Consider the following 25,270-nt stretch of genomic DNA (forward strand, 5'->3'; position numbering starts at 1 on the left):
GGCAACAGAGCGAGACTCCACCTAAAAACAAACAAAAACCCAAAAATGCAAGATAGATGGACAGATTCTAACATAATAGACTCTAGTAAGTAGGCTCCGAAAAGTTCAATGATATGGTATCAGATTACACATTGCAGCTAACCTTCAAGAAACTACCACTTGTCCTCTGGGTTCATCCATGTTGTCACAGATGACATTATGCTAAGTGAAATAAGCCAAGCACAGAAAGACAAATACTGCATGAGCTCACTTGTATATTATAAACAGTGAAACTCATAAAGGCAGCGAAGAGAATGGAGGTTCCAGAGACTGGGGGTGGGGGTGGATGGGGAAAGGCGGGAGGTTGGCCAAAGTGTACAAAGTTTCAGTTTCATGGGAGAAATAAGTTCTGATGGATTGCACAATACTGTGACTACAGTTAATAATAAAAACTGCTAAGTGTAGATTTTAAGTGTTCTCACCACAAAGAAATGATAGGTATGTGAGGTGACAGATACGTTAATTAGCTTGGTTTAATCATTCTGTATTGTATACACATATCATAGCATCACAGTATACCCCATAATTATATACGATTGTTATTTAGCAGTTAAATCTTTAAAAAAACCCTACCACTTGTCAAGAAGGCTATCCACAATTATCTGAAGAGGTAACCAATACACTCCTCTCTTTTTTTCCAACTGCCTGTCTGAGGCTCGATTTTCTTCATGTACTTCAACCAAAACAACATATGGCAACAGACTGGGTGCTGAAGCAGATCTGAGAATCCCACCAAATTCTTCTAACCCAGACATTAAAAAGCTTTGCAGCAATATAAAAGGAGTTCTTTTTCATAAAGATGTATTTATGCTAATATGTAATGAGTTTATTATTGATCTTTTCAGATAAATTAATATTTAAAAACAGTTTTAATTTATAATATGGTAAATTATTTTTCTTTCTTTTTTTGTTTTGCTAATCTTCTCTGTATCATTCCAGTTTTAGTATATGTGCTGTCAAAGCAGGCACATAATACGGTAAATATTAGTAGATGGAACCCATATCCAAAAAAGCCCATTGGGTCTCTCTTTTTTCTTTTTTGAGATGGGGTCACCCAGGCTAGAGTGCAATGGCATGATCAGGGCTCACTGAAATCTCTTCATCCCCAGGCTCAAGTGGTCCTCCTCATGAGTGGCTGGGACTACAGATGTGAGCCACCACACCTGGCTAGTTTTTTTTGTAGAGATGGGGTTTTGCCATGTTGTCCAGGCTGGTCCTGAACTCCTGGGCTCAAGCGATCCACCCGCCTCAGCCTCCCAGAGTGTTAGGATTACAGGTGTGAGCCACCACACCTGGCTTGTTCGGGTCTCAATAATTATGAGTACACAGGGGTCCTGAGACCAACTGATTTGATAACTACTGAACTGCCGTACAGCAAGACCTCAAGCTCAGAAATAACTCAGGCGCTAATAAAAGTTAAAGGAAATATCCCTTTCCTCCTTTTCTCTGAACTTAATGTCCTAGAATTGTGTTAGGTAGGCACTTCTTTCCATTTTTATTGAAATGGAAATCTCACTTTGATTATTAACAGAAAAAACTTTAATCATCATAGTAGAGCCTAGTATAGCTATAATCCAAATTTCTACTACCTTTTATAAACCAAGAGGTCCTGTTCCCTTTATCTTAACCACATCATTAGTAGTGGTTTCAATGTGAAAAAATTATCATTAAATTTGCTTGTTAAAAAAATACATTAGCTTTCTGCCTAAATACTTGCAACAAGCCATCCCTCGGCCTGCCTTCTGTGCTGCAGTCTTCTTGCACCCCAGACACAATCACAGCATTACAAGCTTCCCCTCTTAACTCATACAGCTGATGTTAGTCATTTCAGTTTTTTCCCTATGCCGATCAAGATTACCACTCTCGAATGCACCTTGCCCCCAAACCCTTCCTCCCACTGTCCATATAGTTATGAATTCTTTTGCTATGTCAATATTCAAGGTTTCGACTTATTATGACTATGAAAATACTACTGACACCTGAGCCAAACCATATAGTGTACTATAATTAACCTTCCTTTTTGTCATTTTTCTCCTGCGCTTTTACTATGCTCAGTCTGATATTGGAGAAAGTGCCAGAAACAGTAAATAGAGACAAAGTAGAGGAGGAGGAGAAATGTCAAAGTAGCTCAGGATATGCTGGGTTTTTTTTTTTTGTTTTTTTTTTTTTGAGACAGAATCTCACTCTACGGCTCAGGCTGGGGTGCAGTGGTGTGATCTCGGCTTGCTGCAACCTCCACCTCCTGGATTCAAGCTAGTCTCATGCCCCAGCTTCCCAAGTAGCTGGGACTACAGGCGTGTGCCACCACGCCTGGCTAATTTTTGTATTTTTAGTAGATATGGGGTTTCGCCATGTTGGCCAGGCTGGTCTCGAAATCCTGGCCTCAAGTAACCCGCCCACCTTGGCCTCTCAAAGTTCTGGGATTACAGGCGTGAGCCACCATGCCCAGCTGGGATATGTTGTTGTTGTTGAATTCACTCTTGAAAATGAAATATTAGCAAATTTAACCTGAGGAGAGGGACTCAAATTATAAGTATTACTCAGGAAATATGTGAACAAGTCATTATATTTTTATTTTTTTACTTGTTATTTCTTGGGTATTTTTTCAGAAAGAAACAGCAATAGTTTTGTATTCTTGAAGGACACCAAATCAGAGAAATGAAAGAGTACGCCATCTCTGGACAGCCCTGCACTGCCATTCAAAGGTATTCGGCCCAAAAGTACTCTGTGAGGCATTGCTTTTTCCATTTTCCTCTTCAAAATAGCCTATTAGATACGAGGTGATCGCCCCTAAGAATTGTGAGCCCTCCTTAATCTCTCTGCTGCTGGACCCTAACAGAGCCCACGCAGAATCACCTGTGTGCAAAGTAGCACCCTGAGCAAGAAGCCCACAGCTGCTTGGTGGCTTGGCAGCCTCTCTAGGACTAACACTAAGTTTCCAAGGGTAGTTTAGCAATGGTAAGGAGTATGGATTCTGGACATACTACCTGGGCTTAACTCTGGCTTGAGCAATTTATTAAATTGCTCCAGGACTGGCTACATAATTTGCTAGATCCAGAGCAAAAAGAAAATGAGAGGTCCCTTGTTCAACAATTGGGAATTTCCAGACTCTGACAATACAGCATTAAATCAAGGATGGGACTCATCTAAACACAGGGCCCTGTGTGCTGTGAAACATCTATGAAGCTGCTCGTGCCTCCATTTCCTCATCTGTAAAATGGGATCGTAGCAGCACCTACCTCATAGAGCAGTAAGGAATATGTGAGTTAATTACACAGAAAGCACTTATAAGAGTGCCAGCACTTAGTAAGAGCTCAGTAAATTATTGTCACACCCCACATAGCCTACACTTTGAGTCAGGCCATCTCAAACATACTACCCAAATCTGGTGAAAATTCATTTAGTTATTTCTCTGTGACATGGTAAAAGTCAAATAGGCAAACTTAATTTATAAATTTCATTAACAGCAATACAGCTGTTTGAAACTCCGGAATTTTTATCAGTAAACAAAAACTCAGTCTAATTTTTTTAAATCTGAAACCTGAGTAGCACTATATTGTGCCTTATTGTAGTTAAGTTTTAAAAATTATAAGTACATAATCATTTATCATAGCCATTGATAACTATAAATTTGTTACCTAATGAATGAGTCAAGAAAAACTGGAAATAACCAATGATTTTAAAAGGATGACAATACAAACTACGCTTCACGACAATAAGAGAACCCAGAATTTGGCCAGGCACGGTGGCTCAAGCCTGTGATCCCAGCACTTTGGGAGGTTGAGGTTGGGCGAATCACCTGAGGTCAGGAGTTCAAGACGAGCCTGGCCAACATGGTGAAACTCCATCTCTACTAAAATACAAACATTAGCTGCACATGGTGGTGGGCAGCTGTAATCCCAGCTACTCGGGAGGCTGAGGCAGAAGAATCGCTTGAATCCAGGGGGTGGAGGTTACAGTGAGCCAAGACTGCACCACTGCCCTCAAGCCTGGGCAACAGAGCAAGACTGCATCTCTAAACAACAACAACGACAAACCCCAGAATCTATTCCATATGCAAATATCTTAATCCAACAATACATGTAGCTAAACACAAACCTTTGAAGGATGGAATCCATTTATTAGGATGTAGGTAGAGGGATGCCGATGTCTTAGGTAGCATGTGTAAATAAATCAAAAATGTGTTTTCTTTTTTGATATTGTTGTTTCCTGATTTAAGAATGAAAGGTAACTTGATTGTATTGGATCAGTAGTTTGATTCAAGTAACATCGTGGAATTCAAAAGTGCAAAGGTAAAATCTCAAAAGCATATTTAGGCCAGGCTCGGTGGCTCACACCTGTAATTCCAGCACTTTGGGAGGCCAAAGCAGGTGGATCACTTGAGGTCAGGAGTTCGAGACCAGCCTGGCCAACATGGTGAAACTCTGTCTCTATTAAAAATACAAAAATTAGCTGGGCATGGTGGCAGGCACCTGGAATCCCAGTTAGTCAGGAGGCTGAGACAGGAGGATGACTTGAACCTGGGAGGCGGAGGTTGCAGTGAGCTGAGATTGCATCACTGCACTCCAGCCTGGGTGACACAGTGAGACTTCGTCTCAAAAAAAAAAAAGGGGGGGGGGGGGGGGGCATTCATCAGCTGTTAACTGATTTTAATTAAGATTTTGGAGAATATTCTCAAAGTCAAATCATGTGACCAGAGTGTATATAAAATGAAGACGGCAAACAGTGCCTATGGAAGAAGACATAGGTTGGGCTCAAAGCTTGTACCTTTCCTCTCTCAACAGTTCTGGCTCTGAGTCCCAGCTATGCCACTGACTCATGCTTGACTGTTCTGTGTGTCAGTCTCTAAGCCTCGTGCCAATATCTACTGTGTGCCTGGTATAGGTCTTGGCTCAGGCTAGGTGGCAATAAATGCTGTTCTTGGTTTGGAGGTGGGGAGTGCCATTTGGTAAAGTGAAAAGAACGTGGATTCCAAAGGTAGGTCTCAATTTGAATCCTATCTCTATCATTTACTAGTCATACAATCTCCAGTAGATTTTATTTTTCTAAACCTTGGTTCTTAACTTGCAAAATGGAGATAATAATATCTTCTTTGCGTGACTGTTGTGAGAATGAACTGAACTTGTGTATGGCTGGCCCATAACAGACATCAACAAGTGGGTTTGAATCCAAGCCCCTACCTTCATAGTCTAGACACCAGGCAGAAGAGACTAACTGCATTGGGCTGTGAGGATGAGACAGAAAAGCAGCTCCATCTACTTTGAGAAGTCAAATGCTTGTTTTTATTTGTAAAGTAAGACACATACACAATATTGTGTTTAAAGAATGATGGAGGCCAGGCGCAGCGGCTCATGCCTATAATCCCAGCACTTTGGGAGGCCAAGGTGGGTGGATCACTTGAGGTCAGGAGTTTGGGACCAGCCTGGCTAACACAGTGAAACCCCATCTAAAAATACAAAATTTAGTCGGGTGTGGTGGCGCACACATGTAGTCCCAGCTACTGGAGAGGCTGAGGCAGGAGAATGGCGTGAACCTAGGAGGCGGAGATTGCAGTGAGCAGAGATTGTACCACTGTATTCCAGCCTGGCGACAGAGCAAGAGTCTGTCTCAAAAATAAATAAATAAATAAATAAATAAATAAATAAATAAATGAGAACAATGGGGCTGGGCGCAATGGCTCATGCCTGTAATCCCAGCACTTTGGGAGGCCGAGGCGGGCGGATCACGAGGTCAGGAGTTTGAGACCAGCCTGACCAATATGGTGAAACCCCGTCTCTACTAAAAATATAAAATTAGCTGGGCGTGGTGGCAGGTGCCTATAATCCCAGCTACTCAGGAGGCTGAGGCAGAAGAATTGCTTGAACCTGGGAGGCAGAGGTTGCAGTAAGCCAAGATCACACCATTGCACTCCAGCCTGGGTGACAGAGCAAGACTGTCTCAAAAAGAAAAAAAAAAAAAAAAAAAAAGGAAAAATGTATTCCACAAATCCCAGAGCACCTATAAAGTAAGAGTTGTTTTATGCATTTGCGAAATCCATTGAAAATTAAGACTGAAAATGACATTTTCAAAAATTATTTGCCACCAAAGTGCCTGATCTAATTCAGTATTGGGGTGCGAACACACGCTGAAACAGTACAAAATAGGCTTATCCCAAGCACATTAATGAAGAACATGTTATAAGATAATTTTAGGCCGGGTGCGGTGGCTCACGCTTGTAATCCCAGCACTTTGGGAGGCCGAGGCGGGCGGATCACGAGGTCAGGAGATCAAGACCACGGTGAAACCCCGTCTCTACTAAAAATACAAAAAAAAAAAAAAAATTAGCCGGGCGTGGTGGCGGGCGCCTGTGGTCCCAGCTACTCGGAGAGGCTGAGGCAGGATGAATGGCGTGAACCCGGGAGGCAGAGCTTGCAGTGAGCTGAGACTGCGCCACTGCACTCCAGCCTGGGCGACAGAGCGAGACTCCATCTCAAAAAAAAAAAAAAAAAAGATAATTTTAAACTAACCTACAGCTCTATCACTAAGCATCTAGCAGAACACATTGTAAGCATTCTATCAGGTTATTTCTGGTGTAGACAAATGAAAAGCCAGTTTCTATTATTTGACTGGTGCCCATTTGTATTAAAGGACTAAGATGGAAATGAGGTAAAGAATTTCCTAATTACTGATGATGATGATCTGCTGAGTCAACTCACAATGTGATTCAGTAAGACTGGAGGGGATGGGAATGAAATGTAATGGATGGGTACAGTACTGCTGGTACCGTGTTGAGCTGCAGGAAGATTTTGCTGACTTTCTTGAGAAGTGAGGGGATCTGGTGCCTGGGCAATCAACCACGATTCATAGTAACTTGTTACAGTGCTGTTTGAACAGAAATAAAATTTGACCTTTTTCTATGCACCCAAGCCACTCAACAAAATATATTTGTAAATACAATTCCATCTTCTGACATTGGATCTAGGTGGTTTATTTAAAAATCTGTGTCTTTATGATTTTGTTTTGCATAGACTTAAAAAAATTATTTGTGTTTGTTTTATCCGGGCCATAGATTCCTGCTCTACTGCTCTGCCTCCTGCTTCTGTTTCTCAGAAAAATAGAAAATTGACTTTGCTTTGTTCAGGGGAGTCCATGGCATGTACACCGCTCCCATTTAAGTCAGGTTAACAGGGTAAATGCTGACGATGCTCTGAGTCTACTGGTTCTAAAAGCCCTTTGTATTTGCTTTACCACCTTATAAAAAGGCATGGATCAGTATTTGTGTTGACCTTGAGGCTTTTCTTCTCACACCACGCAGATATCTTAACACGGGGGTTTGCACATGGTGACCAGGCAGACAGATGTGTGCAAAACTAATGTGTAGACTAAACGCAATATACAGTTAATGCCTGGTGGAAAATAGAATTTTCCTTTAATTGCCCATTTGTAAGATTGAATAAGTAGACAGGCAGAGTGTAAACACAGTCCCATCTATAGACACGTGTCTTGGGAACAGAAAGGATCACACATTCTTAAGCTAAGACAAAGGCTTTAGTTTGAAGATAATGTCTTTGAGTATTTCAGCATGGAGTGCTATAGATGGCCTCTTGGAGGCTGCACTAGAAAAAATTCTGAATAGATTAAGTATATATTTTCCCACTAGCTGTGTCTGAAACACATCACCCATGGCTCATGAAAAATTATTTCTCTGCCAGGTGTGGTAGCGCATGCCTGTAGTCCCAGCTACTCAGGAGGCCGAGGCGGGAGGATTGCTTGAGGCTGGGAGTTCGAGGTTACAGTGAGCTATGATCATGCCACTGTACTCCAGCCTGGGTGACAGAGTGAGACCCTGTCTCAAAAAAAAAAAAAAAATATTTCCACAATTCATCCCTACATTCTGGAAAAGAATAAACCATATTAATACCACATCCCAATGCTAGTATTAGATCTGAGTAGTGAACACATAGACTGGTATTCAGAGATTCCCCAAATCAATCTTTAATTGTTAGACATAATAAAAGTGAAAGGGCAGATTCAAGTCCAGGAACGTGGACAGATCTTAAGAAGGAAAATCTCCTTTCTTTCAATCTCCCAGCTCCTCAAACCGGCAGCTGAGTCTTGGGCAGGCAAATAACTCAGAAACTTTTATGGCCTCCCTGGTACTGAAGTACTATATACTTAGTTTCTTTTTTTTTTTTTTTGAGACGGAGTCTCGCTCTTTCACTCAGGCTGGAGTGCAGTGGCGCAATCTCGGCTCACTGCAAGCTCCGCCTCCCGGGTTCACGCCATTCTCCTGCCTCAGCCTCTCCGAGTAGCTGGGACTACAGGCGCCCGCCACCACGCCCGGCTAATTTTTTTGTATTTTTAGTAGAGACAGGGTTTCACCGTGGTCTCGATCTCCTGACCTCGTGATCCGCCCGCCTCGGCCTCCCAAAGTGCTGGGATTACAAGCGTGAGCCACCGCGCCCGGCCTATACTTAGTTTCTTAAAAGAATCTGATTTATAGTGAGCCATTCTACTGAAATTGCACGATTTTTATCCAAATAGCAATACAATCTCTATCCAATGGCTTTTGATATATAATAAATGCTCTCCAGGCTATATGTAACATTTGTTGTTTACTATATTAGACCCAGTAGTTTGCTTTATAATTTGAATTGTATAAAGCAATACTTACACTGTGTGTCTACTAGATTTTATGAAAATAAGACTTTAAAAAATGACATTCCTCCAACAATGAAACCATGTAAATTGAAGACAGGTACCTGATTATACTATTAAGTGAAAAGCTAAGTTGCTGAATAGTCTCTAGCAGGGTCTACATCTGTTATCTGTCCATTTCTATATTTGTATATAAAGGAACAACAAAAGTTGGACAAAAATGTGACACCGGAATCCATTTGTCTCAAAGTGGCGGAATTCCAGGAAGGTTTAATTTTCTTTTTTATGTTTTTCCTTTTACAATCATAGGAATGTCATTTTTAAAAAGTTTGAGTTGTGGTGTAATACACATAGCATAGTTTGCTATCTTAACCATTTCTCAGTAGACAGTCAGTAGTATTAAGTGTGTTCACACTGTGGTGTAACCAATCTCCAGAACTTCTTCATCTCAGAGGAATGTTGTTTTTAAAAGAGAGAACCAAATACTTCTCCAGATGTATGTGATTTGAAAAATCAAATGCAAAGTAAGTAATGGCTTAATCGGACTGAACCACCATAGTTGAATAGCCTGACCAATTCGTGAAAGAACTAGCCATGGGCCTTTCACTGTCTTTTTTTGTTTTTGTTTTTTTTTGAGACGGAGTCTTGCTCTGTCGCCCAGGCTGGAGTGCAGTGGTGCAATCTTGGCTCACTGCAAGCTCCGCCTCCTGGGTTCAAGCAATTCTCCTGCCTCAGCCTCTCCGAGTAGCTGGGACTACAGGCACATGCCACCGCACCCGGCTAATTTTTGTGTTTTTGGTAGAGACAGGGTTTCACCGTATTGGTCACGCTAGTCTTGAACTCCCGACCTCATATGATCCACCCCCCACCTTGGCCTCCCAAAGGGCTTTTGATTCAGCACGTGAAGAGGAAATTACGGGCAGAGCTGTAGAAATCGTATTAGAATTTCATCTGTGTAGTTCCTTAGAAAGCTTTTCATTGAACCACCTGTTTCAATTTTCATTTTTTAAAAAAATAAAATATACCTCTGTCTGTAATCACGCCACGATGAGCAGCTGACATTCTTATTCAGGTCTTAGAATAATAATGCTTTAGAGTCCTGCACGCAGCCTCCAAAAGAGTGGAAAAAATACACAACCCTTCGAAACAGGTTTCCTCAAGCACGGTGAGAGAGGCTGGGCGGTCATTGATTAACAGGGCATGCGTTCCTTCTCGAAGAGATGGCAAAGGAAGCTTGTTCTAAACTTTTCCACCATTTCAATGGCTACTTTCTCCTGAGTCATTAAGGGAACACTGGTATTAGGTTTTGTGTCACAGTTGTACCAAGGATACCTCGCCAACTAAAGTTAATGCTTTTCTAAGTGCTTATGAGTTAGGGGACAGTCCCGGTTCTGAGCTGAAGGAATTCTCATCTAAATGCAAATCAAGACAAGCCCATCTAGGATGCATAAATAGGTACAGTAATTTTTCCACTATTTAATGTTCAGCCCCCCAAATGCATTTTCACACAACTCTATTGGTAAAGAAGTATCCCTTATTAGAATTAAACGACATTTTCTTTCTTCCCCGCACCGGCTGTTATATAGGTAGAAAGTGTTCAGAGTCTTGATTTGGTTGACTTAATGCATGGGAAATAAAATATACGAAGAGAATCATTTTTCTAACCTCTGCTTCTCCACACCAGACTTCTAATCCATGTCCGTGCCATTTCTATTTGATGTCCCAAAGGAATGAAAGAAAATGTGCACCAAATGGAACTTGGGTTTCATCCCAGCTCTACTTCTCCTTCCAGTGTTTTTCTAATTTAATGACACTGTCATCCTTCCTTTCATGCCAGAAACTGGAGAGTCCCCCTAGAGTCCTCTTTCCACACGCCACATATCCAGGCTGCACTTTTATAATGAATCCCTTCCTCTAAATCTCCACTCCTTTGGCTTTAATTCAGCCTTTTGTCACCTCTCACTGGGCTACTGCAGCACTTTACTGCTTTTCTGGTTTAGTCTTGTCCCCACAAATTCCAGCCTCTAGCCTATTACTAGAGTAAACATTCCATAAAATGCAAGTCTGTTGCTGGATGTGGTGGCTCCCAGCACTTTGGGAGGCCAAGGAAGGAGGATGGCTTGAGCCCAGAAGTTCAAGGCCAGCCTGGGCAACATAGGGAGAACCTATCTCTTCAACAACATAAGAAAAATTAGTCGGGCATGGTGGTGTGTGCTGGTAATCCCAGCTACTTAGGAGGCTACTCAGGATAGCTTGAGCCCAGGAGTTTGAGGCTGCAGTGAGCTATGATCGTACTCCAGCATGAGTGACAGAGGAAGAGCCTATCTCTAAAAATAAACAAACAAATACATAAAACACAAGTCTGGGCTTGGAGCAGTGGCTCACACTTGTAATCCCTCTGGATTTGGGATTACTTTGGGAATCTTTGGGAGGCTGAGGTGGGTGGATCACTTGAGGTCAGGAGTTCAAGACCAGCCTGGCCAACATGGCAAAACCCTGGTCTCTTCCAAAATTTAAAAAACAAAACAAAACAAAAAAACGACACAAGTCTGAACAGGTCACTCCTCTGGAAACCATGGCAAGGGAGGCAAGGGCAAGTTTATGATGTTCGTCTGTGCCACTTCAAATGTGCAGTACTTCCTTATTCAAGGAGCTTAAGGGAAAGAACAAAGACCCTTCCACCTTAACTTTATGTTACTCCAAATCTCCTCAATCAGCCCAAAAGCAGAGTGCTCTGAAGGCAAGGAGTATAATCTTCAAGTCCTAACTCTGCTGGATTATTTACCACTTTGCCAACATTTTTGTTTGTTTGTTTTTCAAACAGGGTCTCAGTCCTGTCGCCCAGGCACAATCATGGCTCACTGCAGCCTTGACCTCCTAGGCTCAGATGATACTCCCACCTCAGCCTCCCAAGTAGCTGGGACTACAGGTGTGCACCCCCAGCCCAGCTAATTTTTTGCATTTTTAATAGAGATGGGGTTTTGCCATGTTGAGGCTGGTTTCGAACTCCCGGGCTCAAGTGATCTGCCCACCTCAGCCTCCCAGACTGCTGGGATTGCAGGCGTAAGCCACCACATCTGGCCCACTTTGCCAGCTTAGTGGCCAGTCTGGTCCTCCTTAAGGGCAAGACCAATGACTAATTCCACTGCCCTCTCCAGTGGAATGCACTCCACGTCTTTAGTGAGGCAAAGCACTACTGCTTGTCCCTTGCCTTTCTGGGAATGAGGCTCAATCTGCCCCTTTGCGTTGGATGTTCCAACAAGCAATTGGCTAGCAGTATAAAGGGAAGCTCTGGCACAGATTAGTCACAGATTGACAAACTTTCTGAAAAAAGCCCAGATAGAAATATTTCGGCTTTGTGAGCCATAAAGTCTCTGTTGCAGCAACGCACTCTGCTGTTGCAGCATGAAAACAGCAAGGACAGTACATAAATGAATGCACGTGGCTGTGTGCCAATAAAACTTTAATTACAAAACCAGGTGGTGGGCCAGACTTGGCCCATGAGACACCATGTGCCAAACGCCTAATCAGGTACATGAGCTAAGATGCTGCGTCAACCTTGGATCAGCTGAGAATCTCGGATCTCTCCAGAGGTGACAGACAACCATGCTGAGAACACGGGTTCTGGAGCCCAGTTGCCTTGGTTCAAATCTTGGCTTTAGCGTTTGCTAGCCATTGAGCCTTTGGGGGAGTAACTTTACACAATTATCTCATTTGAGCCTCACAGCAACCCTGTGAGATAAATCCGATATTCCCATTTAACAGAGGCCTGGGTAGAGTGGGATCCAAGGTGCAGGGACTTCCCATTAGCACAGGAACATGCCGAGTCACTCTCATCTTTTAAAAGAGGTGCCCTCCCTCCCTGGGTCCCCCTCCTCCTCCAGCCAAGCCCTCACTCACATCTCCTCTTCACACCAAGCTTCTTGATAAAGCTGTCCACATCCTCCACCCATAATTTGTCATCTCACACTCACTTTGCAACCCTCTGCAACTGGCTTCTGTCCCTGGCTTTGAAATTGGTGACAGTTTTATCATGATGGTTTCTTAGACAAGAAATACACATATTCAAGGTCTACTGCATACCTAGGTGATGTCCTTTATTGACATTGCCAGCCCAAGTTAGGGAAAAAGATAATCACGGTGCACTCTGCCTCCCAATAGAGGTGCTATATGTAGGTTACCTGTGATTCACTCTAGTGAACATCCCAACTCTACAACACCAATATTTGAGCCCTGGCCTCACCCAGGTGAAGGCAGGGTTGCCTCTCTAGGGTGGAAAAATTCAAGATGAATCCTAAAGTGGCCATCGTCATAGTTAAGGGATGCAGATTTTATCTTGAGAACTCTATCAACCAAGGGAGCAAAATAATACACTACTGGACATTTCCATTTTTTACCCTACACTTGCATCCCCATGACCAAAATGATGCTAATCCAAGGCCATGTGACCTGTGCATCTGTAGGAGTAGACATTTCATCTGTTAGTTTTGCTGCCCGGTGAGTGAAGAGGCAGGATGCACCCTTCAATGGCTTTAGCTCCAGAGTTCTGCTTCTACAGGATGCACCCTCTTTTTGCTGGGGAGACTCTCAAAGACAGGAATGATCCCAATGGTCTCTGAGTGCTCAGGGCCTAGGACAGTGCCAGGCAGATAGGAAATGACCGCTGAACAAGTGAGTCCTCTCATGGGTCCCTGGGGAGACGACAGAGGCAGGGTGTTTATCACATTAAAAAGATCCAACATCTTTTCTTTGGAGCTCAGCTACCCTGGGGAACAGAATGAATAAGAATCCCAAAGACCCCGGCCACTGCTCAGAAAAAAGGGCCACGCTCCCAGTCATGTGTGTCTCTCTCTCTGCCTTCTTTCTGTTCATTGAGTCATGATTCCAACAGTGCAGGAACATAGGAAGAATGCCAATTATAATATTTTTTTGACAGCTGGGAGAATAGACACTCTCTGCCTGTCTCTTCAGCACACAGGCAGCACTTGTCTAAGTGCCAGCTCTCGTGATAACCAATCCCGCTGAGAATCAGTTCTCTCTGTAGCTCCTACTCCTTGACCCAATGTGAAATTTTTCCAAACTATTTTTAAAGTATCTAATCTGTTGTGAGTCATAGAGTATGGAGCTGCTAGTTTACCATTTCTGGGCAGACAGCTTTAACATCAAGACCTTATGAGGTTGTAAGGGTATCTAAAATGGCAGATAGGAATATAAGAACAAAGTGGTGCATATAAAATCTTTAACTGTTCCTTAATGTCAAGGGATTTGAGATATTTATAGATTTTTAAGGTGCCTTTCTATCTTTGAAAGAAGAAGTAATTATTTCACATAACAACTTTGAAAGACTGGTCAGTGATCTTCTCCCAAATTTTCATAATAGGAAAACTAGGGGTCTTGGAGATTGAATGAATGGCAAAAGACAGTCCATTTTTAAAAACAACTCAAAGCTCTTGAGTTTATTATCCATGGTTCAATTCACTGAGTTATGCTACCTCCCCTCACCCAGATGAAACAAGTATTAGTTATCTACTGATCCATAACAAATCACCCAAAACTCAGTGGCTTAAAACAACAATAATTTATTATCTGTTATGGACTGAATTTATGTGTTATATATTTCCTCGAAATTCATATGCTGGATCCCTAACTTCCAATGTGACTGTATTTGCAGACAGAGCCTTTAAAGAGGTAATTAAGTTTAAGTGAGGCCATAGGGTTGGCCCTAGTCCAATAGGACTTGTATCCTTAAAAGAAGGAGAGGAGATGCCAAGGATGAGTGCACACAGAGAAACAGCCACATGAGAGCACAGCGATGCCTCTGTAAGCCAAGGAGAGAGGCCTCAGGAGAAACCGAACCTGCCAACACCTTGATCTTGGACTTCCAGCCTCCAGAACTGTGACACATCAACTTCTGTTGTTTAAGTCGCCCAGCCTGTGGTATTGTTATGATAGTCCCAGCAAACGAATACAGTATCTCTTATGGTTTCCATGGGTCAGGAATTCATGACCAGTTCAGTTGGACAGTCCTGGTTCATGGTCTTTCATGAGGTCTCTCAGTTGGGTATAGCTGGGGCTGCCTAATCTGAAGGTTCAACTGGGGCTGGATGATCCACTTCCATGGTATGCCTTCCCATGGCTGGCAAGCTAGTGATGGCTGTTGGCAAGGGGCCTTAGTTCCTCCCTGCCTGGGCCTAATGAAACTTCTTCATTCAGTCCTAACCAACCATCCTGCAGCCTTCCCTTTAGTTTAGTTATATATTAAATATATAAGAAGAAGAAATAGGACAGCCCTTATTTTCTGTCAGGATTTTGGTATCATAAAATTAAAAATGAAGGGGAGAAAAATCCCATGTATTTTCCATGCTTCACTACCCAGATCCCCTTTCAGAAATGAAGGGTATTTCCCCAGCTGTTGAGAATCCTGCCAACTGACAACCTTCAACTATTAGCCAGGATTGCCCTTGGCTGAAGAGAGTTGCCTTGCCCAAGGTCAGCTCTGTGCCCAGGACAGCTGTCATCTACTGACTGGCTGGTGTCAGAGTATAAAGGCCTAGTTTCTTTGCACCAACCTGGGACAACTCTGATGAGCCGCCCCAGCTTAGCCCTCCCTGTGGGTTAGCTGAGGCCTTTGTTGAGACTGCATTGCATCACAACCTCACCCTCTGCCCAATCTTTCTGCCTTCCCTTCTCCCACAGGTGTCAATCCTGAGAGCATTTCCTGATAAACATCTTGCACACCAATCTCTTCCTAGAGTCTGTATCTGAGGGGATGCAAACTGCAACAATCTACTTTACAGGAAGATTATTCTCAGAGCTGTCAACCATCTAAATATAGCCAAATGAACCTCCAGATTCTATCTAGCACATCACGTATTCAACTGCAGACCTAGCTGTTGAAACCAAGTGATAAGGTAGATTGTCTTGGTAGAGATAGAGGTGTGCCTAATCCTCCACTTCTTCCTGTATCCACTCCCTTTGTAATGTGACTGCCACTTCTGCTTCATTTTGTTGGCTAAAGCAAATCATAAGGCCAACCCAGATCTGGGGAAGAGGAAACAGATTCTACCTTGCATAGGAGGAACTACCATGTGCTTGTTCGGAGCCTAGGCCTCCAGGGACCTTGCATATACTTCTGTCTCTCTTGGAACCCTGTCACAGGCATTTGAATGAGCTGGGGCTAGCCTGCTGGAAAAGAGACCATGTGGAATTGAGACAAGCTAGCTGTTCCTGCTGAGGTCACTCTGGTCCAGCCAGTCCCCAAGTAACCTGGTAGGTGACCAAAGATGTAGTATGAATAAGCACAATCAAGACCAGAAGAATGCCCACCCAAATTGCTGACCCACAGAATTGTGAGTTAAGTAAACGGTGGTTAAGTTTTGGGGAGGTTATTGCTATGCAGCAATAGAAAAACTGATGTAGTATCAACTATGGTTTGGATGTGGTTTGTTCCCGTCAAAACCCATGTTGCAATTTGATCCCCCAATGTGGCAGTTTGAGAGGTGGGGCCTAGTGGGAGGTGTTTGGGCCATGGGGGCAGGTCCCTCATGAATAGATTAATACCCTACTGCAGGGGTATCTCACAGGAATGGATTAGTTCCCTTGAGAGCAGGTTGTTAAAAAGTGCCTGTCTTCCTCAGTTTCTCTCTCTTGCCAGGTGATCTCTTTGCACACGTCTACTCCCTTTCTACTTTCCATGAATGGAAGAGGCATGAGGTCTTCATCAGATGCGGCTGCTCTATCTTGAGCTTTCCAGACCCCAGAATCATGAATCAATTAAATCTCTTTTCTTTATAAAGTACCCAGCCTCAGGTATATTGTTACAGCAACATTAAACAGACTAAGACAGTACTCAAATCTGCCGGATACATGAATCAGCTGGCAAAAGAAGAGCATAGAGAATTCAGACTGTAGGAGATGTCCTCGATTCATTTTAATGGGCTCTGGTGCACCCAGCTGCTGCAGAAGCTGCTGCTGATGGCTCACACCTGCAACATTTTTAGCAGGATTGCTCTTGGGTGATCAAAGCCATCTCAGCTGGACATGCATCTTCTTTGTCCTGGGACATCCTATAACTAAAGGCTGTCTTGTGTGAGGGCACAAAATCCAGCTGTCTTGCCTCAAGGTAGGGCAAATTCTGGGGCAATTTACAGCACCAATCTCCTCTCCTGTCACAGGCTGAGAGTGGATCTTATCTGAAACCACATCTCTGCTCAGCTTCTTCTTCCTTTCTCTCTCCCTCTTACAGGTTCCTTCTGAGAGTACTCCCTTAATAAACAAACAAACTTGCTCCTGAAACCCCAGCTCAGGCTCTGCTTCCAATAAATCAAAAGTGAATTCCTAGGAGAAAAAGACGGGGAGCATGGGAGTGACTACTGTGGAAGGAAATTGGAAAAGTGCTGATCATCCTAACACCTTTGCAGTAGAAGTTTTCAAACCAATAGAAGATGACTCTCCTCCCATTGGTCCAAGACAAACATCTCCATCGCAAGTGCTTGATGTGCTCCCACTGCCTATAAGGAAATGCACTCCTTTCCTTCGTAAGACCGGGCATGACACTTTCTTTTCTCTCCAATCTTTAATTTCTCCCTGCACTCACTCTTTCCCAAGTAGGGTCTGAGTCTATTCCTCTTTGCAGGAAGATACCATCACCTCCATTCTTCTAGCTACAGCCCCTGTCCTTTCTCTCACATCAGGATACTTGAGCTATCTACACTAGAGATCACCACTTCTTTATCCCTTAATCATCAACCCACATTACATAGCTTCTGCTGTCGACCCTGACACTAAAAGTATCCTTGCCGAAGTCACAATGACCTTAGACGTTATGTTACACAACTAGTTGGCTGCATTTGATGTCACTCAACGCTCTTAGTATGTGAAACACGATTACACACATTCCCTTTGCTCCTGTGATGCTGTGTTCACTTGGATTTCTGCCTCCTTTCCAGGGAATTCAGAATCCTTTTCTTTTGATTGTCCCTTAGATGTCCACGTGTTTTCTGGTTCTCTTTTCATCTGCCATACATTTCTAAGAATTATTTCACCTACTATTATAGCACCAATTGCCACTTATATCTGAATGATTTTCAAATTGAAGTTCCAGCTCCAGACTCAATATCCACTTGCCCTTTGGGCACCTCGACTTAAATGTGCCACAGGCACCTTACTGGACTACCACCACCTGCACACACACCTGTGCACACACCTGCATGTACACATACCTGCACACACACCTGCATGCACACACACCTGTGCACACACCTGCATGCACACATACCTGCAGGCACACACCTGTGCACACATCTGCATGCACACATACCTGCACACACACTTGCATGCACACACACCTGCATGCACATACCTGCATGTACACACACCTGCATGCACATACCTGCATGCACACATACCTACAGGCACACACCTGTGCACACACCTGCATGCACACATACCTGCACACACACTTGCATGCACACACCTGCATGCACATACCTGCATGCACACACACCTGCATGCACACACACCTGCATGCACACACCTGCATGTACAACCTGTGCACACACCTGCATGCACACACACTTGCATGCATACACACCTGCTTGCCCACACACTTGCATGCACACACACCTGTGTACATACCTGCATGCACATACCTGCATGCACACTCACCTGCATACATACACCTGCATGCACACACACCTGTGCACAGACCTGCATGCACACGCACCTGCATGCATGCCCACACACACCCACACCCATGCACTCACATATACACCCTGCTCCTCTTCCTCCTCTGCTCCATACCCCCAGAGCTGGAACTATCATCCATCCACTTTCCCATGGCAAAACCTTTGGAATCACCCTTGATTTGTCTCCTTCCCCTTCAATTAATCAACCACTACCTTCCAAATTCCTTTCAATTTTACCTTCAAAATAGCCCTATACTTTTAAATATGATTCCATTTCTTTCTACCTTCAGCTGCTACCGAGGCCTAGATTATTTCACACTGCATCTCGTCTGGGCTCCTGTTCTAACCACATCCAATCTAATTTCCATACCCAGTTAGGGGATCACCCTAAAATGCAGAGCTGATTATTGCTCTTCCCTGCTGAAAACAATTTCGACTTCCTCTGGGATCAGCTCTTCCACTCATCAAGATAGGATAGGGTTTCCTCCCACAATAATGGAACAGGTTCTATCACACTCCATTGTAATGAATTACCTGTCTGTTCTTCCTAAAGAAACAAAAGCTCCTTCCTTTGTTCAATTAGTAGATATTCACTGACACCTTCCTATGCATAATGCACGGAGCTGTTAATCAAATGGTAAATAAAACAAACATTGGCCTTTTCCCATTAGCAGGGCTCACATATTTGTCATCCTATTACCCATGCTAGCAGTTTTGGGCACATAAGTTGCTTAATAGGTATTTGCTGAATAAATACATGATAAAATGAGTGCTGTTGGCTGCGTGTGGTGGCTCACGCCTATAATCCCAGCACTTTGGGAGGCCAAGGTGGGCGGATTCACCTGAGGTCAAGAGTTCGAGACCAGCCTGGCCAACATGGCAAAACCCCATCTCTACTAAAAATATAAAAATTAGCTGGGTGTGGTGGTGCATGCCTGTAGCCCCAGCTACTCGAGAGGCCGAGGCAGGAGAATTGCTTGAACCCAGGAGGCAGAGGTTGCAGTGAGCTGAGATCATGGCAAGGCACTCCAGCCTGGATGACGGAGCGAGACTGTCTCAAAAAAAAAAAAAAAAAAAAAAAAGGAGTGCTGTCTCCTAAAGACTAATTTTCTCCATTCCCTTCCCTATTTTAGAATAAAATTCATGGGAACAGATTTTATAAAAATGATCTTCATGGTCGATGTTTACAGAAAGTATCTTTTTATTACAAAAGGCAGAGATAAATTATATCTAAATATTTTCAGACCATCAAAAGTCTTTAAGTAACTCACATTCCTCCCTGGAGATTATCCTGGTAGCCAAATTAACAGAATCAGCCAAGCTCATAAGGAATTTAGCTCATAAATTAAAGATACTCAATAAAATCCAATTATAAAGGAGCAAATTTCTACAAACTTGAAACTACCACCCACCCTGCTGCCAGAACATAATGATATGTTCTCTGCATGCCAAACACATCTTCTCCCAAAAGATAACAACTGTTTTGGGTTGAATTGTGTCCTCTGAAAAGAGGTTGAGGTTCTAAGCCCTGGTACCTGTGACTGTAACCTTATTTGGAAGCAGAGTCTTTGCCGAGTAATCAGGTTAACCTGCTGCCAGGATGCTGAAAGCAGAAAGGGCTTGAGCCAAACCTTGGCCACAGAGGCCGTGAATGACGCAGGCGAAGGCAGCCCTGGAAGGCCTGAGGGCTGAAACTTACAAGGGGGGTGAGGGGCATGCTTACCATCAGGTAACCAATGGGGACATTCTCTTCCACTCCTTGAAATACATCCTTTCAAAATGTTAAGTGCAGAGCCTTGGGCCATCAGCCTGATTTTCAGAAGCTCAATGACATAAAAATTGGAGTCTTGACCAGATCATTCCTCTTTTTCTTTTATGGTGGTAAATATACATAAAAGTTACCATTTGAACTTTTTTTTTTTTTTTTTTTTTGAGATGGAGTTTCACTCTTGTTGCCCTGGGATTACAGGCATGAGCCACTGCTCCTGGCCACCATTTGAACTATTTTTTTTTTTTTTTTTTGAGAAGGAGTCTTGCTCTGTCGCCCAGGCTGGAGTGCAGTGGCGCAGTGGCGCCATCTCGGCTCACCGCAAGCTCTGCCTCCCGGGTTCAAGCGATTCTCCTGCCTCAGCCTCCCAAGTAGCTGGGATTACAGGTGTCTGCCATCACGCCCGGATAATTTTTTGTATTTTTAGTAGAGATGGGGTTTCACCGTATTAGCCAGGATAGTCTTGATCTCCTGATCTTGTGATCCACCCGCTTCGGCCTCCCAAAGTGTTGGGATTACAGGCGTGAGCCACTGTGCCCGGCCACCATTTGAACTATTTTCAAGTGTACAGTTCAGTGGCAATAAGTACATTCATATTGTTGTTTTGCCATCACCACCATTCATTGCCAGAACTTCTTCACTTTTCCAAACTGAAACTCTGTCTCTGTCAAACACTAACTCATCTTTTCCCCTCCCCCCAGCCCCTGGCACCCACCATTCTATCTTCCGTCTCTATTTGGATGACTCTAGGGACTGCTATAAGTGGCATTATGCAGTACGTGTCCTTTTGTGCCTGGCTTATTTCACTCAGCACAAGGTCCTCAGGGCCCCTCCGTGTCACTGCCTGTGTCGGAACTTCCTTCCTTTTTAAGGCTGGGTACTATTCCATCATCTGTATACACCACATTTGTTTATGCATTCACTACATTTGGATTGTTGTTGAAATCTCACTCGACTGCACACTCCTGCTGCCAGCCGCGTGCTGGGCCCAGGGCACGTGCTCCAGGTCAGCTGCTGAGTATGGGACACAGCTGAGCACACTCACTCCCTCTCTGACCCCAGGACACTCCCTCTCTGACCCCCGTGGCAAGCCTGGAAGGACCTATACTTGTTGGCCTTGGCCAAGGGCTGCATGGTTGTGTGAGGTATAAATAGTTAAGAACATCACTTTCCTGTTACACTCGCGGGGAGGAAGCTGACAGCAAACCCAGAGCACTCCTGGATTCTCTTTTCTTTCAACTGGAAAGGCTCTGGGCTTGTCCCCAGCACAAAGCTGCTGCCGTGAAACATCAGGGACCCGTGGAAGAGCCCTGTGTCTGTGTCTGTCACTATCCTTTCAAATGACCTCAAATAAATCGTGCTTTTCTCGTCAAACCACTGTCTCTTCTTAAATGGGGTTATTCTAATCCATGATCCCTAGTCAAAGCCTGATTTTCTTTTCTAGAAGGTTCTCCCTTCCTTCTCCCTTAATGTAAACACTGACAGTACTCCAGGCTCAGCTCAGCAGGTGACGTGCCTTGAAGCTGTCATTGCCCTTATCAGACCAGAGGTTTTCCGTTTCTCCCTCCCATAGGGCAGACTGTGCCACTCATTATCCCGGCGAAACCGCTTTCCCCCTTTACTGAGCTGTTTCTCCCCAGTACTGTTCAGTTCCCAATCAGCTTGTAAGCTCTAGAAGGCAGGAACAATAACTTGCAGTTTAACCTTTGGCACCTAAACTAATACTTTGCTACATCTGTGTTTAATAAAATAACTGAATGAACAAGAATAGGAATGGTACGTTCTCAGCATGGCAACGCATCTTCTCCCAAAAGATAACAACTGTTACAGATTGGACTGTGTCTCCTAAAAACAGATGTTGAAGTTCTAAGTCCCAGTACCTGTGAATGTGACTTTTGGAAATAGTGTCTTTGCAGATATAATCAGGTTAAGATCACAGGGGTGGGCCCTCATCCAATGTAGCTTTTTTTTTTTTTTTTTTTGGAGACAGTGTCTCGCTCTGTCACCCAGGCTGGAGTGGAGTGGTGCAATCTCGGCTCACTGCAACCTCTGCCTCTGGGTTCCCGCGGTTCTCATGCCTCAGCCTCCCGAGTAGCTGGGATTACAGGTGCCCACCACCACGCCAAGCTAATTTTTTGTATTTTTAGTAGACAGGGTTTCACCATGCTGGCCAGGCTCGTCTCGAACTCTTGGCCTCAAGTGATCCATCCACCTTGGCCTTCCAAAGTGCTGGGTTTACAGGAATGAGCCACCATGCCTGGCCTTGTGTTCTTATAAGAAGGAAATTGGGATGCAAAGAAAGACAAAGGGAGGATGGCTATGTGAGAACGGGACAGAGACTGGAGTAACACTGTCACAAGCTGAAGCTGGAGAAGGCAAGGAAGGACCCTCCCTAGAGGCTTTGAAGAGAGTGTAGCGCTGCCAACACCTTGACTTTGGACTTTTGGCCTCCAGAACAGTGAGACAGTACATTTCTATTGTTTTAAGCCATCCAGTGTGTGGCACTATGTCATGCCCCAGTGACATGTGACACTAATATGACAATTGAATGGAGCGGTTCCAGCCATACAGGTAGACTCAGGGATGTGGCTGTCACAGCATCGCTGGGCATGGGAATAATACTGGGTACCTGCAGTAACTAAACCAGCAGTGACAGCTGAGGTCTCGGTAGGGCCCATTGTGTTGAAATAGAGAGTGCTTAAGCGCTTAGTGAAGCGGCGGAGATCCGCTGCCTTGGTCTCAGGAAGCACTGGAGGCTGCACGCGTCTGCTGCTCCATCCCACTCCTCTGTGAAACGCTCCCCTTCCGAAGAGGGCATCCTAAGTCTGATGATGTCAGACTCGAAATCTTAAACCTCTAGAATAACACTTCTGTTTGTTTTACTTTTTTTTTTTTTCTTTACCTATGACATTTTATGAATACTGTAGTATTCCAAGAAAGGTAAATTCAAATAAAGCTTTCAGCGAATGATTTTTAAGAAGCTGAGGGGAAAGAAAACCTCCTCCTGGTCATGTCCCAGATGTTATCATTTTTCATTTTGTTTCTTTTTTTTCTTTTCAGACAGAGCCTGCTCGTTACATAGGGGCTGGAGTGCCGTGTCATGACTCAGCTCACTGCAGCATCTGCCACCTGGGTCCAAGCAATTCTCATGCCTCAGCCTCCTGAGTAGTTGGGACACAGGTGCACGCCACCACACCCAGCTAATTTTTGCCGTTTTGGTAGAGACAGCGTTTTGCCATGTTGGCCAGGCTGGTCTCGAACTCCTGGCCTCAAGTGATCTGCCTATCTTGGCCTCCCAAAGTGCTGGGACTACAGGTGTGAGCCACCGCACCCAGCTATTTTTTGTGTATTTCCATTTGCTATTGTGCCCTCACCATTTCTCCCTCAGCCTGTGGTTTATGATACAACATCCTGAAGACGTTGGGAGCACACAGCCTCGGCCTCGGCTGCAGATAGACTGTGCGGCTTGGGGCAATAACCACTCTGCCCTCCCACTGCCACCCGGCAGCCCCACCCACAGAAGGGCCCAGACTTACGGCTTTGGAGGGAGCATAGTGTGTCGGTGATGCCAGTGGAGGCCTGGTCGGGCTCTGGAAGGAAGACGGGCAGAACCTCTGCCCTGTGTCCGGAGGGGAAGACGAGGCATAGATGCGATTCTCTAACCGTTCAGGCTCGTGCTTATAGGATTCCAGGGGAAATGTGTGCTGCTTGGTCACTTGGGTGGGTGTTGATGGAGAGGAGGAGAGGCCGGAGGCTGCAGAAGAAACACCAAGGGCGGTCAGAGGTCCGGCCTCCAGGAAGGGACGTCGGGGGCGGTCAGAGGTCCGGCCTCCAGGAAGGGACATTGGGGGTGGTCAGAGGTCCGGCCCCCAGGAAGGGACGTCGGGGGTGGTCAGAGGTCCGGCCTCCAGGAAGGGACGTTGCAGGCGGTCAGAGGTCCGGCCTCCAGGAACGGACATTGGAGGTGGTCAGAGGTCCGACCATGGCAGAGGGAGGCTCTCACCATTCCTGGTGCCCAAAATCTCAAATGGCAAGAAGCCATATTATTCTGAATGTTGAGGAAAAGCTTTAAAAACCAATTTCTAGTCTCTTAGAATCAGCTGCGTCCAGAAATGCCTCACTATCCACCCTCAGCTGTGGGCAGCATCCCCTCATTGGGAACGGGGTTCTCACACAGTCCCGAGTTATTTGGTGAATTTTTACACACACCCTCCAGATGCCGTTTTCCTCCATTCAGCCAAACATCGTTTGATCTCCTCTCCTTCTTTCCCCAGCATGGTGCCAAGAGCAAACGCAGTGGTGCCTTATTTATTGAGGTAAAACATGCGGAAGTTCAGAAAGTGTGCAGCAGAGATGCAGGCCAATGCTGCAGAAGCCATGGGACCATGTACCTGAGGAGGGGGAGGGGAAGGGATGGATGTGCTATTCCTACCAAAACGTGCAACATAAACATCACCACTGTAAGTTCCCAGTAGCAAGACTTCACTGTGAAGACAAATACCCAAGAAGACTTCAGGGAAAGGGTGGGACTGGAATGGGGTCTAAAGAGTGAAACAGATTTAGATGGTCAGGGAAAGGGAGGGGGCAAATAATGGGAGGGGCAATGGTGTTAGTGGAGGATTGTAGGAAGACTGGAGACATGAATCTTCTGGGAGTTAAAGGTTGTCCACTTTGACTTATTTCTAACTAACAGAAACAAGTCTATTTCTTCCATAGACTTATTTATGTAATTGCTAAGTGGCGAGTGTACGCCTAATTCATTACCATGGTGCTTTTGAAAGCAGAGCTGGAGATGCAGAGGCTTGTCAAGAAGAGGTTAAATAAATCATGGCACAGTGCACAGGCAGAATGTGACCTGTGAATGTGACCTTATTTGGAAACAGGGTCTTTTCAGATCAACCAAGTCTAGATGAGATTTTGCTGGACTAGGGTAGGCCCTAATGCAATATGACTGGTGTCCTTATAAGAAGAGGAGAAGAGACACAGAAACTGATACCCAGAGGGAAGTCCTCGTGCTGGCAGAGGCAGCAATCAGAGCAATGCAGCTGCAGCCAAGGCGTGCTAGGGATTGCTGGCAAACCCAGAAGCCAGGGCGAGGCAAAGAAGAATCCTCCCCTACAGGTTTCAGAGGGAGCGTGGC

At 44.6% G+C, this 25,270-nt stretch overlaps 1 protein-coding gene across 12 annotated transcripts in view; it reads right to left on the minus strand.

Moving 5' to 3' along the window:
• PRKAG2 (protein kinase AMP-activated non-catalytic subunit gamma 2) overlaps nt 1–25,270 on the minus strand; it is a 333,499-nt gene that overhangs the window by 92,666 nt on the left and 215,563 nt on the right. For 10 of the 12 annotated variants that reach the window (XM_032762260.2, XM_032762259.2, XM_058428208.1 and 7 more), the window contains one exon: nt 23,667–23,884. In XM_032762260.2, the coding sequence (XP_032618151.1) occupies nt 23,667–23,884 (218 nt within the window). Of the gene's footprint in view, nt 1–23,666; nt 23,885–25,270 lie in introns of those variants that run through there. The other 2 variants (XM_058428237.1, XM_058428231.1) reach the window with 2 other exon arrangements.

The sequence above is a fragment of the Hylobates moloch genome, unplaced genomic scaffold (genome assembly GCF_009828535.3).
Source record: "Hylobates moloch isolate HMO894 unplaced genomic scaffold, HMol_V3 SCAFFOLD_1, whole genome shotgun sequence".
Classification (NCBI taxonomy): domain Eukaryota; kingdom Metazoa; phylum Chordata; class Mammalia; order Primates; family Hylobatidae; genus Hylobates; species Hylobates moloch.